The sequence below is a fragment of the Phodopus roborovskii genome, unplaced genomic scaffold (genome assembly GCF_943737965.1).
Source record: "Phodopus roborovskii unplaced genomic scaffold, PHOROB, whole genome shotgun sequence".
NCBI lineage: Eukaryota > Metazoa > Chordata > Mammalia > Rodentia > Cricetidae > Phodopus > Phodopus roborovskii.
The window spans coordinates 178,069-191,404 of NW_026126931.1; the positions used below are offsets into that span (position 1 = coordinate 178,069).

The window sequence follows — 13,336 nt, forward strand, 5'->3', positions numbered from 1 at the left end:
GGGGAGTATGAAGAGAGAATTCTCTTCCTTGTATGCTGGTTGTACAGGCTTAGGGCAAAAAAAGAGACACTTTCTCAGTGGCCCAAAGGATGATTAAGAGGTAGAATTGTTACTGAAAAAGAACAACACTCAGGAAGCTGTAGCTGACCTGCTAGTCATCACAAACTACACTGGATCTTAATTTAATAGGAAGAACAATGAAGACACATGTTTCCACTTTATTCATGATACTGTGGCTGAAGATGGATGGTGAGTTATGATGTTTGGAACTTAGAATACTCTGTGGGTTTTTCTGAGACATCCAGGGGGAACTCTATTTTATTTAGGGTTTCTCTAGTGAATGTATACAAAGAGAATCCTGGACAGTGATGACATGACAACCTTTCTCCTTTATTTCCATCTCTCTTCATAGAGTTGAGCCAAGGAGAGCAGGTGGAGCAGTTCCTTCCAACCCGACAGTCCAGGAGGGAGCCAGCGCTGTCATCAACTGCACTTACACAGACAGTGCCTCCTCCTACTCCCTTTGGTATAAGCAAGGACCAGGAGAGCATCCTAAGCTCATTATTGACATTCGATCAACTATTGAAGGAAATCAGGACCAAAGACTGATAGTTTTACAGGATATGAAACCAAACACTTCTCCCTGCACATCACAGACACCCAGCCTGAGGACTCTGCTATGTTCTTCTGTGCTGCAAGTGCACACTGCTCCCCAGGCACCTGCAGCCTCTCCTCAAACCTGACACAGGGCCTGGAGCCCCATCCACATCCTGTGTCACGGGCTTTCCAGTGCAGAATTTATCAGTTGTTAGTTGTCAAAACCAACTATAATGTAGATATTAAAAATGCTTCCAGTCACTTGAAGCAATTTTTGACAGTTTCTTTCTTTCTTTTTAAAAAATGTATTTAAAAATTAAAATACAATTTCATTATTCCCTTTCCCTTTCCTCTCTCCAGTCCCTTCTATATCCCTTTCCTCATTCCCTCTCAAATTCATAGTCTCTTTCTCTTTAATTATAATTGCATGTTTATATAAATATAATCAACTGTGTAATTAGTGTTGCCTGTATTTTTATAATTGGTATGACCACTTTGTATTTGATAGCCAATAAGGGGAAATATCCTCATGGATGAATTATTGCCCTTCTCTTCCTTAATTGTCTGTAGTTCTTTGTATAGAGAGTGGCACATCATGAACAACAAGATAGGATGTGGGTACCAATGGGATAGAAATAGGAACAAATTAATAAATAAAATTAACATGGGATGTTATATTACATATAAGAGTTCATAAAAATTCTACTAGAAATTTTCTTCAAATGATCAATGAGTTCATCCATATGGTAAGATAACAAATCTACTTACAACCATCAGGAGCCTCTCTATATAGCATAAACAATCACACTGAGAAAGAGACCATCCACACATGACAGTTTATTATAGCTTCAAATACTAAAATATCTAGCAATAAACCTAACCAAGGAAATTAAATACTTGTACAAGATAAACTTCAAAACTCTGAAGAAACAATTGAGGAAGACACTAGAAAAAGAAAATCTCTCTGGCTCATGAATTATTAAAATTAATGTTGTGAAAATGATTGATCTACTAATTGTGATCTAAAGATTCAGTTCAATCCCAATCAAAACCTACAACATCCTTCACAGAAATAAGAAATAAAACATCAAAAGATTAATATGGGAACATTCAGAACACAAAATAGACAAGGCCAAAAAGAGAAATGCCCAAAAGCATGTAATGGTTAAAACCATAAGTATACATGGAAAAGAAAGTATAATGAAAACTACATAAGAAAAAACATAGGTCACATATTAAGACAGAAGTTAATATCAATTTATTAAAAGTTGGTGATTACCCACTTTCTTGGGTAATCAGTTCACCTGGACACAATATCAAAAGAGAAATACCAGAATTAACTGAAATGCTACATCAATGAATATAATGGATACTAAGCACTACTCTATCCAAATGTCAAACAATGTACAAGTACTCACCAGCACATGGATGTTATAAACTGGACCACATCTTGGGACATATAAAGTCTTTACAAATTAAAAAATACTAGACTCTCTCCTTGCATCCTATTAGACCATAGTACAATCACACACACACACACACACACACACACACTATATATATATATATATATATATATATATATATATATATATATATAATAGAATTTCATTCTTTTCTATTTCTGAATAGGGTTCTAGTGTGCATACTTCTTTTACTTCTTTTGTCCCCATACATGCACCCTAATCACACCTGGTTTCCATTCCTGAGAGTTCTGCTCTCCCACCCTTATGCCTTCCCCCACAAAAAAAAGAAAGTAAGTAAGAAAGAAAAAATACACCTCGTCCATTTCATGTTGCCCAAATGCTCATTGGAGCACGGTCAAACCCCCAGTGGCCATCCCTTTAAAGATAACTGAGTTCTGCTCCCCTACCACTCCAGAAGGAGTCAATTGTGAAGTCTACACTTCATCATCTCTATCACATTTTTTAAAGTACTCTCTTTATTGGCTTCCTTTCTAAACTTTTCTTTCTTTTGCAAGGTGGGGGTAGGGAGAAGTTTTCACAGAAGCCTTCAAAGTCTCTCATTGTCAATTATGAGTCAGCAGTCATAGATACCACTGCAAAAGAAGCTTCCTTGCCCATAACAACCAGTGGCAGCACAGATCACAGACTTCTACATGGTTTTCGGCAGCAGCACAGACCACAGATATTATGTTAAATGAAATAGGCCATCACAGAAAGTCAATACTGAATGATTTCTTTTATATGTAGAATAGAAAGTTGATCTCACTGAAACTGAAAATAGCATAGTAGTTACCAGAGTCCTGGGAGAGCAGAAGGAGAAAGAGATGATGAGGAAGACAGATGAATGGGTGTGGGGACTAAGACTGTAAGATGACTAAAGATGTCAAGCATGTGCTATATATTTCAAAAGTACAGAAGAAAGGATTTTAAATGTTTTTTCCATAAAGAGATGACAAATGTTTGAAGAGATACATTTATATTTAATGTGAATGACACAATATATACATGTATCCTATAACATTTGTTTCTATATGTGAGTAAAAACATATAATTAAAAAAGTAAATAAGTAAAATACTGTTCAGTTTCAATCCAATACCCCCCCAATTAAACCTTCCAGTAAACATACAAACTCATGGGTATTAAACAATTCATTACTAAATGATGAAGGCATCAAAAAAGAAATTAAGAAACAAATGAAAAAAAAATCCCTGAACTAAATGAAAAAAAAATATAACAAAGTGTTTTGTGACACACTAGCAAGCAGAGAAAAGAGAAATTTACACCTCTACATACCTTCATTAAAGAAAAAAAACCCATATAAATGGCTTACTGATGCAACTCAAAACTTTGTGAAGAACAAGCAAAGTCCACAAGCAGTTGATGACAAAAAATAATAAAATCCAGAGCAGAAATCAGTGAAACAGAAACAAAGCAAACAATCAAATAGTTAGTGAATCTAAAAGCTGTTTTTTTCTGAAGATTAACATATTGACAGATCTTTAGAACAAGTCAACCACAGATAGAAAGAGATAAGCATCAAGATAAGAGATTAGCATCAAAAGTGAACAGGAATACATTACAACAGACATCAAACTATTATAATGCATTATTTTTAAAATTTGTACTCTATTAAGTTGAAAAACATAGAAAAAAGACATAAATTTCTAGATTAAGCCAAACTGTAAAAAATAACCAAGAAGTCAACAATCTAAGCAAGCACGAAAAACAAGGAATTTGAAATATTAATGAAATACCTCTAAGATTAAAAATTAAATCCAGAACCAGATGTATTGAAAGCAGAATTCTACCAGACATTTAAGAAGATCTACAGCTAGTCTTTCTTAATCAATTGAAGAAAGTGAAGAGAATGAGGAGCACCCAAAACTCTTTCTTGGAAACCACTATTGTACTAATACCCAAGCCAAGCAAAGATACAACAAAAATATCAAAGTACAAGACAATATCACTGATGAACAGAGACTCAAGATATTCAATGAAATACTACTTGACAACAGAATACAGGCATACATTCAAAAAAGAATGGAGTATATACCACCTCTATATTGACATTATCTCTGAAAAGCTGTAATGGTTCAAAACACACAAATTAGTCAATGTAATAAAATACACAAATGGACTTAAAGACAAACTCACATGATCATCTCATAGATACAGATAAGGTCTTTGACAAAATCCAGCATGTCCTCATATAAATAATCATCATGGCACAGTAATCCATAGGTGCAGTAATGTCACACACACACACACATATCTTAATGGTACCCAACAGCTGTCTCATTGGACTGAAGATACACCCCCACAATAATGATCCCATGTCTGGTGTTGGAAACCTAGCTAATTTATAAAGTGTGAATGAAGTCATGGTTATTAACTGGCAGTCTTCAACCTCTATTTTATGAAAACAGCATAATCCCTAACAATAAGCTATAAATAATTGTACTTATACCCACAGATAACTGTAGTCTTCACCCTTCATCAAGAAAACTTCTCTTTCAACACATAGAGAACACTAAATTATAGTACCACCAACCAAACTGCAGTTAGGGATCCCAGTCTCAAGGAATACATCTACAAAACACTCATGCACCTTAGCCTCTGGGAACACTGCAGAAGAGAAGGCAGAATGACTGTAAAAGCCAAGGATTGAGGAATCTTCTGGAAGATTGTGTCTCTTGCTGATATCAGAAGTTATACACATAAACTCTCATCAACCTGAACAAGGAGGAGCTACTGGGCCCCCAGGCTGATAGTTGGGAAACCAGCATTGGAATAACCCTGAACATGGGTCTCAGAAGGCCCGGGCAGAGGAACCAGGATGTACTCAAGGTGCACAAAAGGACTTTTGGAGCACATTCCCCATGGAGGGATACTCCCTTATCCTAGAGGCATGAGGGACGGCCTAGTTCCTACTCCAAATGTCTTGACAGATTTTGTTGACCCCTCCTGGAAGGCATCACCCTCCCTGTGAAATACAGGGGTGGGTGGGAATGGGATGGAAAGGTAGTGGGGGGGGATGAGAGGCAGGGAGGCAGGAAGGGAGAGGGAACTTGTATTTATATGTAAAATAAGAAAAAAGTTTATATATAGCAAAACAAATAAATAAACTCTAGTGTACATGACCATCGAATTGTGAGCTGAACAAGGATGGTACAATTGAACATGCCAGAATGGACCGGAGCATCCCATGAGACCTGAACCCTGAACAGAGAAGTGCAGACAACTGAGGAAAGCTGGGAATGAGAGGGGGTGGGCTTACCCAGGGAAGAACACACCAATTGGCAGTCCAGCACCAAATGGTCACCCTTGAAAACATTATACCCATACAGTTACATGGACTGCATAGGCTGTATTTAGGAATATATATGTATTCACATATACTTGTACCCATGCAATAACAATTAATCTTTTTATAAAAAATCAGTCATGGATTGAAGGAAGTTGGAAAGGGGTACACGGGAGAGTTTTGAGGGAGGAAAGGGAATGAAGAATTATTGTGGTTAAATAATAAGCACAAAAATAGTAATTAAAAATGCAGTAATATCAGAACTAGAAAGATCAGGACGATAACTGCAACATTTGTTAGCTATTATTCCCAGGGAGCTGTGTGCTGGTGTTGTAGAGAGACAAGTCCATTTTCCCCACATCTGATAACCAGGAAGGAAAAACATGGCACACTTCTTAAATGTATTTCTCTGCTAAAACTGAGGTTTTAATTATCATGGGCCACAAGTATATGCAATGGTGCTGGTTTTTCCTATGCAGAAAAAATTATAGAATTACATAAACATAGTGGCCACAGATTTAGTTATTTAATGGCTTTGGGCATAAAACCACCCATAAAGTCAATAAAACAATTAACAGGAACAACATCTGAACAATTACATGAAGACAGCCATGAACATGATAACAAGAAAGTGGAAGGGCTTGTATCTCCGTTACATTTAAAACCGGGATTTTCTAGTAGGCTCGAGGAAGGAAATTCATATTTTAAGCAGGTAGAGTTTAACCTAAATGCTTAGTGTAGCAAAGGCAGAAAGTGAAGTTCATTATTTAGACGTAGCTAGGAGAGCAAGTCAGTTTGTGTTAGGAGGAAATGTTTTAAAGGCAAAAGTGAACCTTTTTCAAAAGTTTAGCTCACTCTATAGAGTTCAAAAAGTTATATGTTTCTTCACTTGTACTGGAATTCTGAAACTTATGAGTATTTTTTATACAGTGTGACTTCTCCCCCGGAAAAAAATCATTTAAAAATGCCTTAAAATAGGCATTTACTGACCTTACTTGGTGGTACATGCCTTTAATCCCAGCACTCGACTGGCAGATCTCTGTGAGTTAAATGGCAGCCTGTTCTACAGAGCAAGTTCCAGGACAGGTTCCAAATCAATACAAAGATATCCTGTCTCAAAAAGCCAAAACAAAAAAAATGGCATTCACTTAAAACAGAGGAAGTTCTAACTTTGAAAAATCAATGATCTTCATTATTTCCTTGTCTTTTAGCAAATATTGCCACATATAACTATTCACTCTCTGGCCACCAGGTGGCGACAGGCCCTAACATCATGGTATTTCCTGTGTGAATTTAAGACTCTTTGATTCTTTGTTTTCAACATGCTAAGCATCTAGAACATTGTCTAGATGCCACTAAAGATGGACTCTTCTCCAGGCTTCGTAACAGTGATATTCTTCATACTTGGTAAGTAATAGTGATTTAAATTCTTCACTTTTTTTTTTATATCAAAAACATTCTGAGCCCTAAATTCATCCAAGAGCTTTGTCTTTAAGGTGACATACATATCTGTTTTGTTTTTCCTCCAGCAAGGACCAATGGAGACTCGGTGACACAAACAGAAGGCCAAGTGACACTCTCTGAAGGGTCGTCTCTGACTGTGAACTGCTCCTATGAAACCAAACAGTACCCAGCCCTACTCTGGTACGTGCAGTATCCTGGAGAAGGTCCACAGCTCCTCTTCAGAGTCTCAAAGGCCGATGAGACGGGAAGCAGCAGAGGTTTTGAAGCTACATATGATAGAGGATCCACTTCCTTCCACTTGAAGAAAGAATCAGTCCAGGAGTCAGACTAGGCTGTGTACTACTGTGCTCTGAGTGACACAGTGGCAGAAACCACAGGGGGAGCCGAACACAAACTCAGCACCAGGGGCCTGGCTGCTGAGCTTCTGCCTCTGGAATCACTTTTGGTTTCTCAGTGTTGTGTGTCTCTCTGTTTGTCTGGGTGGCTCAAAAAATCATTCTTATAGGCCCAAAGGAAGAACAAGAAGTAGAATCTTCCTTCCTCAATGCTTGACGGAGACTAACGTTCAGGCTGTGATACCCAATGTTGCACAGGATATGTGCATGCCTGAACTGTCAACATGAGCTTTTTGTGGGGCTAGGTCCCAGCTCTCCGTACTAGCAATGCTGGTTTCTGTTCAGCATTCTGAACTTCTCAGATGGGGTCCAAGTCTTTCTCAACAGGAAACACACTCCATAGAAAACTTCATAAACCAACTCTACCAACTTCAAGTCTCAGCTCAGGTGTCACTTCTGTGAGGAAACCACAGATTATTCTGGTCTTCCTATGTAAAGATGTATGATCCTTACTCTGTCCTAGACCTGTTACTCCATCATAGTCCTCCTGTTACTGTCTCATAGTCCTTGCTACACTATCATAGACCCCTTAAATTCTAACATAGCGTACCACCTATTCATCATACCCCATCTCTATCTGCATTGTTACCCTCACTTGGAAATATCCTAACTCCTTTGTTCCATTAATATTCTTCCCCCACCTCTACCACAGTCCTTCCCTTAAACTGCCACAGCTCCCAATTACCCTGCCACACCGCCTTGCTCTATCATCTTTCTCCCTTATTCTACTTATTCCATTACAGCACTATGGTCATCTCGCTAATGTTGAGACTAATACAACTCAACTATGCAGTTTGTTATTTGTGACATTGTTTTTCATGTCAGTGGCACCAACTAGAATAAAAATTCTATGATGTCAAGGTGTTGATTCAATTCATAGCAACTTTATTCTTAGCACACAGACTTGTGAATGGTCCACTATAATCAGTTCAGAAATATCCACTGGATGCCTGAGTTAGGAGGCAAACAAGCAAATGTCACTTGACTGTTCTGTCCTTTTTCTCTTCTCTTTAATCCTACCTGAACAACTTTGACTTACTGTGTGATCTCTTCTTGGTTGCATGTTACACTATCATGTTCTAGGAATTTCCATGCACATTTAGATCTAGCCTTCCTATGCTCAGGGACATCTGTCTAATAATTGCATCTACTCAGAATCCCAGCCTTCCTTCACATAACTCAACTCTCCTTAGCAGCTGTAGCCAGAAGGGCTGAATCAAACCCTAATGCAAGTAACCCAATGGAGAAACCTGAAAAAGTAAAAGAAGTTATAATTAAAAGTGGTGAGAAAATCTAAAATAAATCTAAATTTGGAAATGGTGAGTACCTTTTAAATTTTACTTCAAACCAAAGTACGCTAGAAAGGTCCTAGGTAATTAAAGTAATGGTTTTGAGAGACAGTTTATTAGAAGATTCTATTTTTTATATTTTATTTATTTTCTTTCTAACATTAAATATATTTACATCATTTCCCTCTTTCTTTTTCTTCCTCACTTGCCATGGATGTCCCTTTGCTTCCTTAAAATCATAGTCTTTTTATCTGTCATTATTACATGACCAAAGAAACACAGATTCAAACAGATAGAAGGAAACCCACACTCATACACACACACACACACACACACACACACACACACAGACACACAGAGTCCTTCTACCACATACAATCAAGGTGTTCAGGCAGTGCAGGCAGGTTCAGTGTCTCAGAATCTAAGGAAGAAACCATAGAGTAGCAGAGATGAGCAAATGCCTTGCAGCCACAAACTGAGATTGTTGAATATGACCAGGTCCCTCCAGTTGCTGCCAGAAGCGTTCATCACACAGTCAAGTGCTCATCAGGGACAAACACTAGACATAAACACACAGGACCCAGTGTGGTCCTCAAGCAAGCACCTGTCAAGGCCTCTTTTAAAGCATGGTGAGAGCTCACACACTACTGTCCCTTTCACCAGACTGATTCAGGACAGAGGCTCTGCTTTTCGTTTGGAGGAAGCAGAAAAGCCTATGTCCATATCCCATACCTACCCAGGGTCCAAGTTCTGCCTCCTGATGCTCTCAGGGAAATTGGTTTAGACACCATGACACCCTGAAATTTTAGCCTCCTGAATCCACAAGAGCTTTCTTGACACTATGAGATCAAAAGGGTCAGCAGAGAACTGGGATAATGCCTACCTATTGTTCAAATTCATTTTTGTATAACAGTCCAGGATTTCACTCAACTCAATTTGCTCATATTTTATACTCTGTTGCTTAATTGTTGGTTCCTCCAACTTGTCCACCTGCTGGTCTTGCTTAGTGAAGGAGGAGATTGAGATGGTGCCTCCGCAGTAGTCCCTGCAGGTAGATAAAGACAAGTGAAGTGGAATATTTGATTGTCACAGGGCAGGAGACTGTCCTGAGAACCAGGAGAAGCCATAAGAAAAGGAAGTGTTAATGACCCAGTAAATGCCCCAGACAACATGGCAGCTAAGCTCTTGCTGGTGTCCATGAGCTATGTCTCGGACTGCAGAAAGCTTGTATAGACTTTGTGCATCACATGCTGGTTTAGTCCCCTGTGTCTGCAAAGACATAAGCTACCCAAGCCATGTAGATTAGATGGACAGTGTCACCTCATATCTCAGGTTGTACAGGACAGTTTTGTTGTTCCTAGAGGTTAGCAGTACCATGTTCTGATCACATTTGTCCAGAACAAAACCATCTGAATGTCTGGGTGTTGGTGCTTGACCAGGGGAGTTTCCATCCCTTCTAATTAGCATCAGATTCACAGGGAAAACTGAAGGAACCCACTCAGATGAGCTGCAGCAACACCCCACCCTGAAAGGGATTCCATATTAGTCACAACATTGCTCCTGCTGGTCTACCTTTCCAGTCAGAATGAGGTTAAAAATCTCCCAGAAAAGCAGGTGCAGGGTTGACAGTTCATTTCTCTATTACACTAGCCATCATTTATTCTTGATCTGCTCTGGGGTAACCCAGGGAAGCAGGATAAGCCCATTGCCTCCCAGATGTTGATCCCCACAAATGGAAGGTCTAGCTCAAGTCCAGCTCCTCCAGGAAGCTCCCTTACCAGGATTCATGTGCCTTCCCCAGAACCATTTATTTCTCTGTGTTTTACCCTGAGACCTAAGGTCAGCTTCCTTCTACCTCTCTCTTGTCTATGGACACTGACAGTATACCCCACAGTCACTTGTTGTTCCCAGAGCACCGGTGAAATCACAGGAACCACCAAAGCCTCTCCACAACAAAATAGAATTGTAGAGATGGGACTATTAGGGTCAGCAGCAGCCCTCACCTACCTACTAACTAGATCTTCTGCAATTCACTGGAAACCATAATGCCCTTCCTGGGAATTTCCCCAGATACATAAGGAAAGACCTTCACCTCTTCATTACAAAGCCAGTGATCTCTGTCTGTTTTATTAAAATATATTCAATGCTTTATGTATGGATGTTGAAAACTCACTTTTAAAAGATCCCAGGAAAGGGCTCATGCCTTTCAAGAGCACCATACAGGAGAAATAAAGGATACCAGGTAAATAATTCAGGATGGTGGGGAGGAAAGTTCACTCCCCTGAAGACAACAAGCACTTTGCCTATGATCCACATGGCTGGTACAATATATTGATGTGGTAGGAATATTAGTTGTCCTGTGAGAACAAGGTAAGTCCCATGATGGATGAAAAGTGTCCCAAAACTTCAATAGGACAGAATTCCAGTCATCATAAGTTATCAAATGTGTGATCAACCTGTGACAGGTCATGTTAGAGACACTAATGATGCAGGCTCCTCGTGTGTGCCTTCAACATAGAGCTAACACTCCCATGAAGAGTGGTGGTCCATTCCTGCATTCAAGTATGAGGGAAAATGATTGGCTATTGAAAGGTCACACAGAGATATGCAAAGGCATTTTCAGAATATCAAATTTGTCATACTCATGTGGAGAATATGCAGTATGGCATTGCCATGGTGCTTTACCTATACCTACACAACAGACAAATTCCTTCATAACGAGTCACCTTTTGCAATGTACATGTACTTAGGAAAAGGGACAGAGCCAGCTTAAATTACAATATTCATTGGAGCATGAACAGTTCAAGCAAAGGAGCATCTTTTGCCCTAGATATGTCCCAGAGCTCCACTTCACACTTTTGAATTTCCTAGAAATCCTGAAATGAAAATTTAGCATCATGCTCACTCTAGATAACAAAATTTGTTGGAGTCTGGTGTGGCTTCAAAAGTGTTCTTGGTGAACTCCAGAACAAATGAGTTATGTGGGTTAATCTATATCCATTCTGATGCTGTGTCACACTGACAACCATGTTAGCAATACCAAATTCTAGAAATCAAAGGACAGCACCTGTCCCAAACACTACCTCATCTCAGTCAAACAGGAAGTAACAGACAGTTGAGACTCTGCCCTAGCAGGTCCTGAAAGTCCAGATATGAGTCTTCCCCACTGTGGGGGTCAATTATTTATATAGTCAGGTAGGTATCTCAGAAGGTACCTGGTTCCTTATAAATCTATGCATCAAGTGACCCAGGTGACAGACTCCTATGGCTTATTCACAGCTGCAGAGGATGTACCTTGGCTTCAGTGCATTCAGCCATGTGCTTTAAGAAGCCCGGAGGTAATTGCTACTGTCAGCCATGGAGAGTTGAATCTCACTTTTTAAGCACTGAGTAAGAATCATTGTTCACATCCTTAATGTTCATACCCAAAACTGTTATATTAATCAAGGATGTCTAGAGTAATAGCAGTCATAAATGAATCTCTCTATGGAAATGGTATTTGTAAGAATGGCTTACAGTATGTACTCTAGCAAATCAACCAATGGCTGGCTATGAATTGAGAGTTTTAAGAATCCAGTAGTTCCTCCATCCACCCGACCATATGTCTCAGTTTGCTGCAGTATATGCTGAACCCTTAAAGAAGCAGGCTCTAATGCAGGTGAGGAAAAGATGTGCTAATCAGATTGTAAGAGCAGAGAAAGAGGACAACTTTCTTCCATGTCCTTATATATGCTTCCAGCAGAAAGATTGGACCAGATTACATCTGAATTAAAGATCTGAATGAAAGGTGTGACTTCCTATCTCAAAGATCTATACTAAAGTAGTTCTTCCTTCTTCAAATTAAGCAGAAATGACCCACCAGTGTGCCTTCAATTTGGGGGCTTTAGTTAATCCCAGATGCAGTGGTGTTGACAACCAAGGATATACATCACATTCTTAACCTATCTACTGATATTTTGAGTAAATGCCTTCACTAGATAACAAAAGGAAGGGATGTCAATAATCAACAGGAATATGCCTAGGGCCATACCACCCTGAATGCACCTGATTTCTGAAGCTAAGCAGGGCTGGGCCTGGTTAGTACTTGGATGGGAAATGGGTACCTTAAAAGAAAAAAGGAAAGAAGGCCAAAGTAGCAAGGCACCCTAGAACTGTAAGCAAGAGTGGGTTCTCTCGGGCCATGTGAGTTTTGACTTGAACAACTCCATACCTTGTACTGATTACTCCATGCATCCTGTGGTGGGAAAACTCTCCTTCTTAAAACCGAGGAAATGGGGTGACTTCTTTGTGTTCCTAATTAAATAATAGCAAGAAGCCTCTTATTGCTTTTGAAGCAAAAAGGATTTATTAGTATTTGAATTTTCTCTCAGGATAAGAGAAGCAGGATTTGAGGCAATACACTGAAAACAAGTCATACTCTGTAGATGTCAGCACTGACACTACTATGATGAGGGTGGGCACTGCAGTGTGTGTCTCCAAGAATGCTGGATTATACAATGTGCCTGCTGCTGATTCAGAAATTCATGACACTATGGCTCAGAAAATGGGACAAATATATCCCCGAATATTCTAAATTGAACTCATCCATTTCTTTTAGAACATAAACTCTGGCATGCAGTTAACTGACTCAGGCTTGTATTTGGGACCTAGACTCTGTAGGAAAGGGTAGGACTTCTGATGGGAACTCCTCCACTAAAACACAGGAAGGATGGTCAAAGGTACTGACAGCCAACAGCCACTCCCCATGTCCACCCTGCAGTCTCCAGAAGGGGCTTTAAGAAGTCAAATTTTCCAACTTTTTCTTTTTAGCTTGGCTTTAT

At 39.3% G+C, this 13,336-nt stretch overlaps 1 gene segment (V, D, J or C); it reads left to right on the plus strand.

Moving 5' to 3' along the window:
• Nucleotides 1-6,729: 6,729 nt before the first annotated feature.
• On the plus strand, nucleotides 6,730-7,163 carry LOC127214668 (T cell receptor alpha variable 9-1-like). The segment is given in 2 exon segments: nucleotides 6,730-6,775; nucleotides 6,898-7,163. Coding segments are annotated over 2 exon segments (312 nt in total).
• The last annotated feature ends 6,173 nt before the right edge of the window (nucleotides 7,164-13,336 follow it).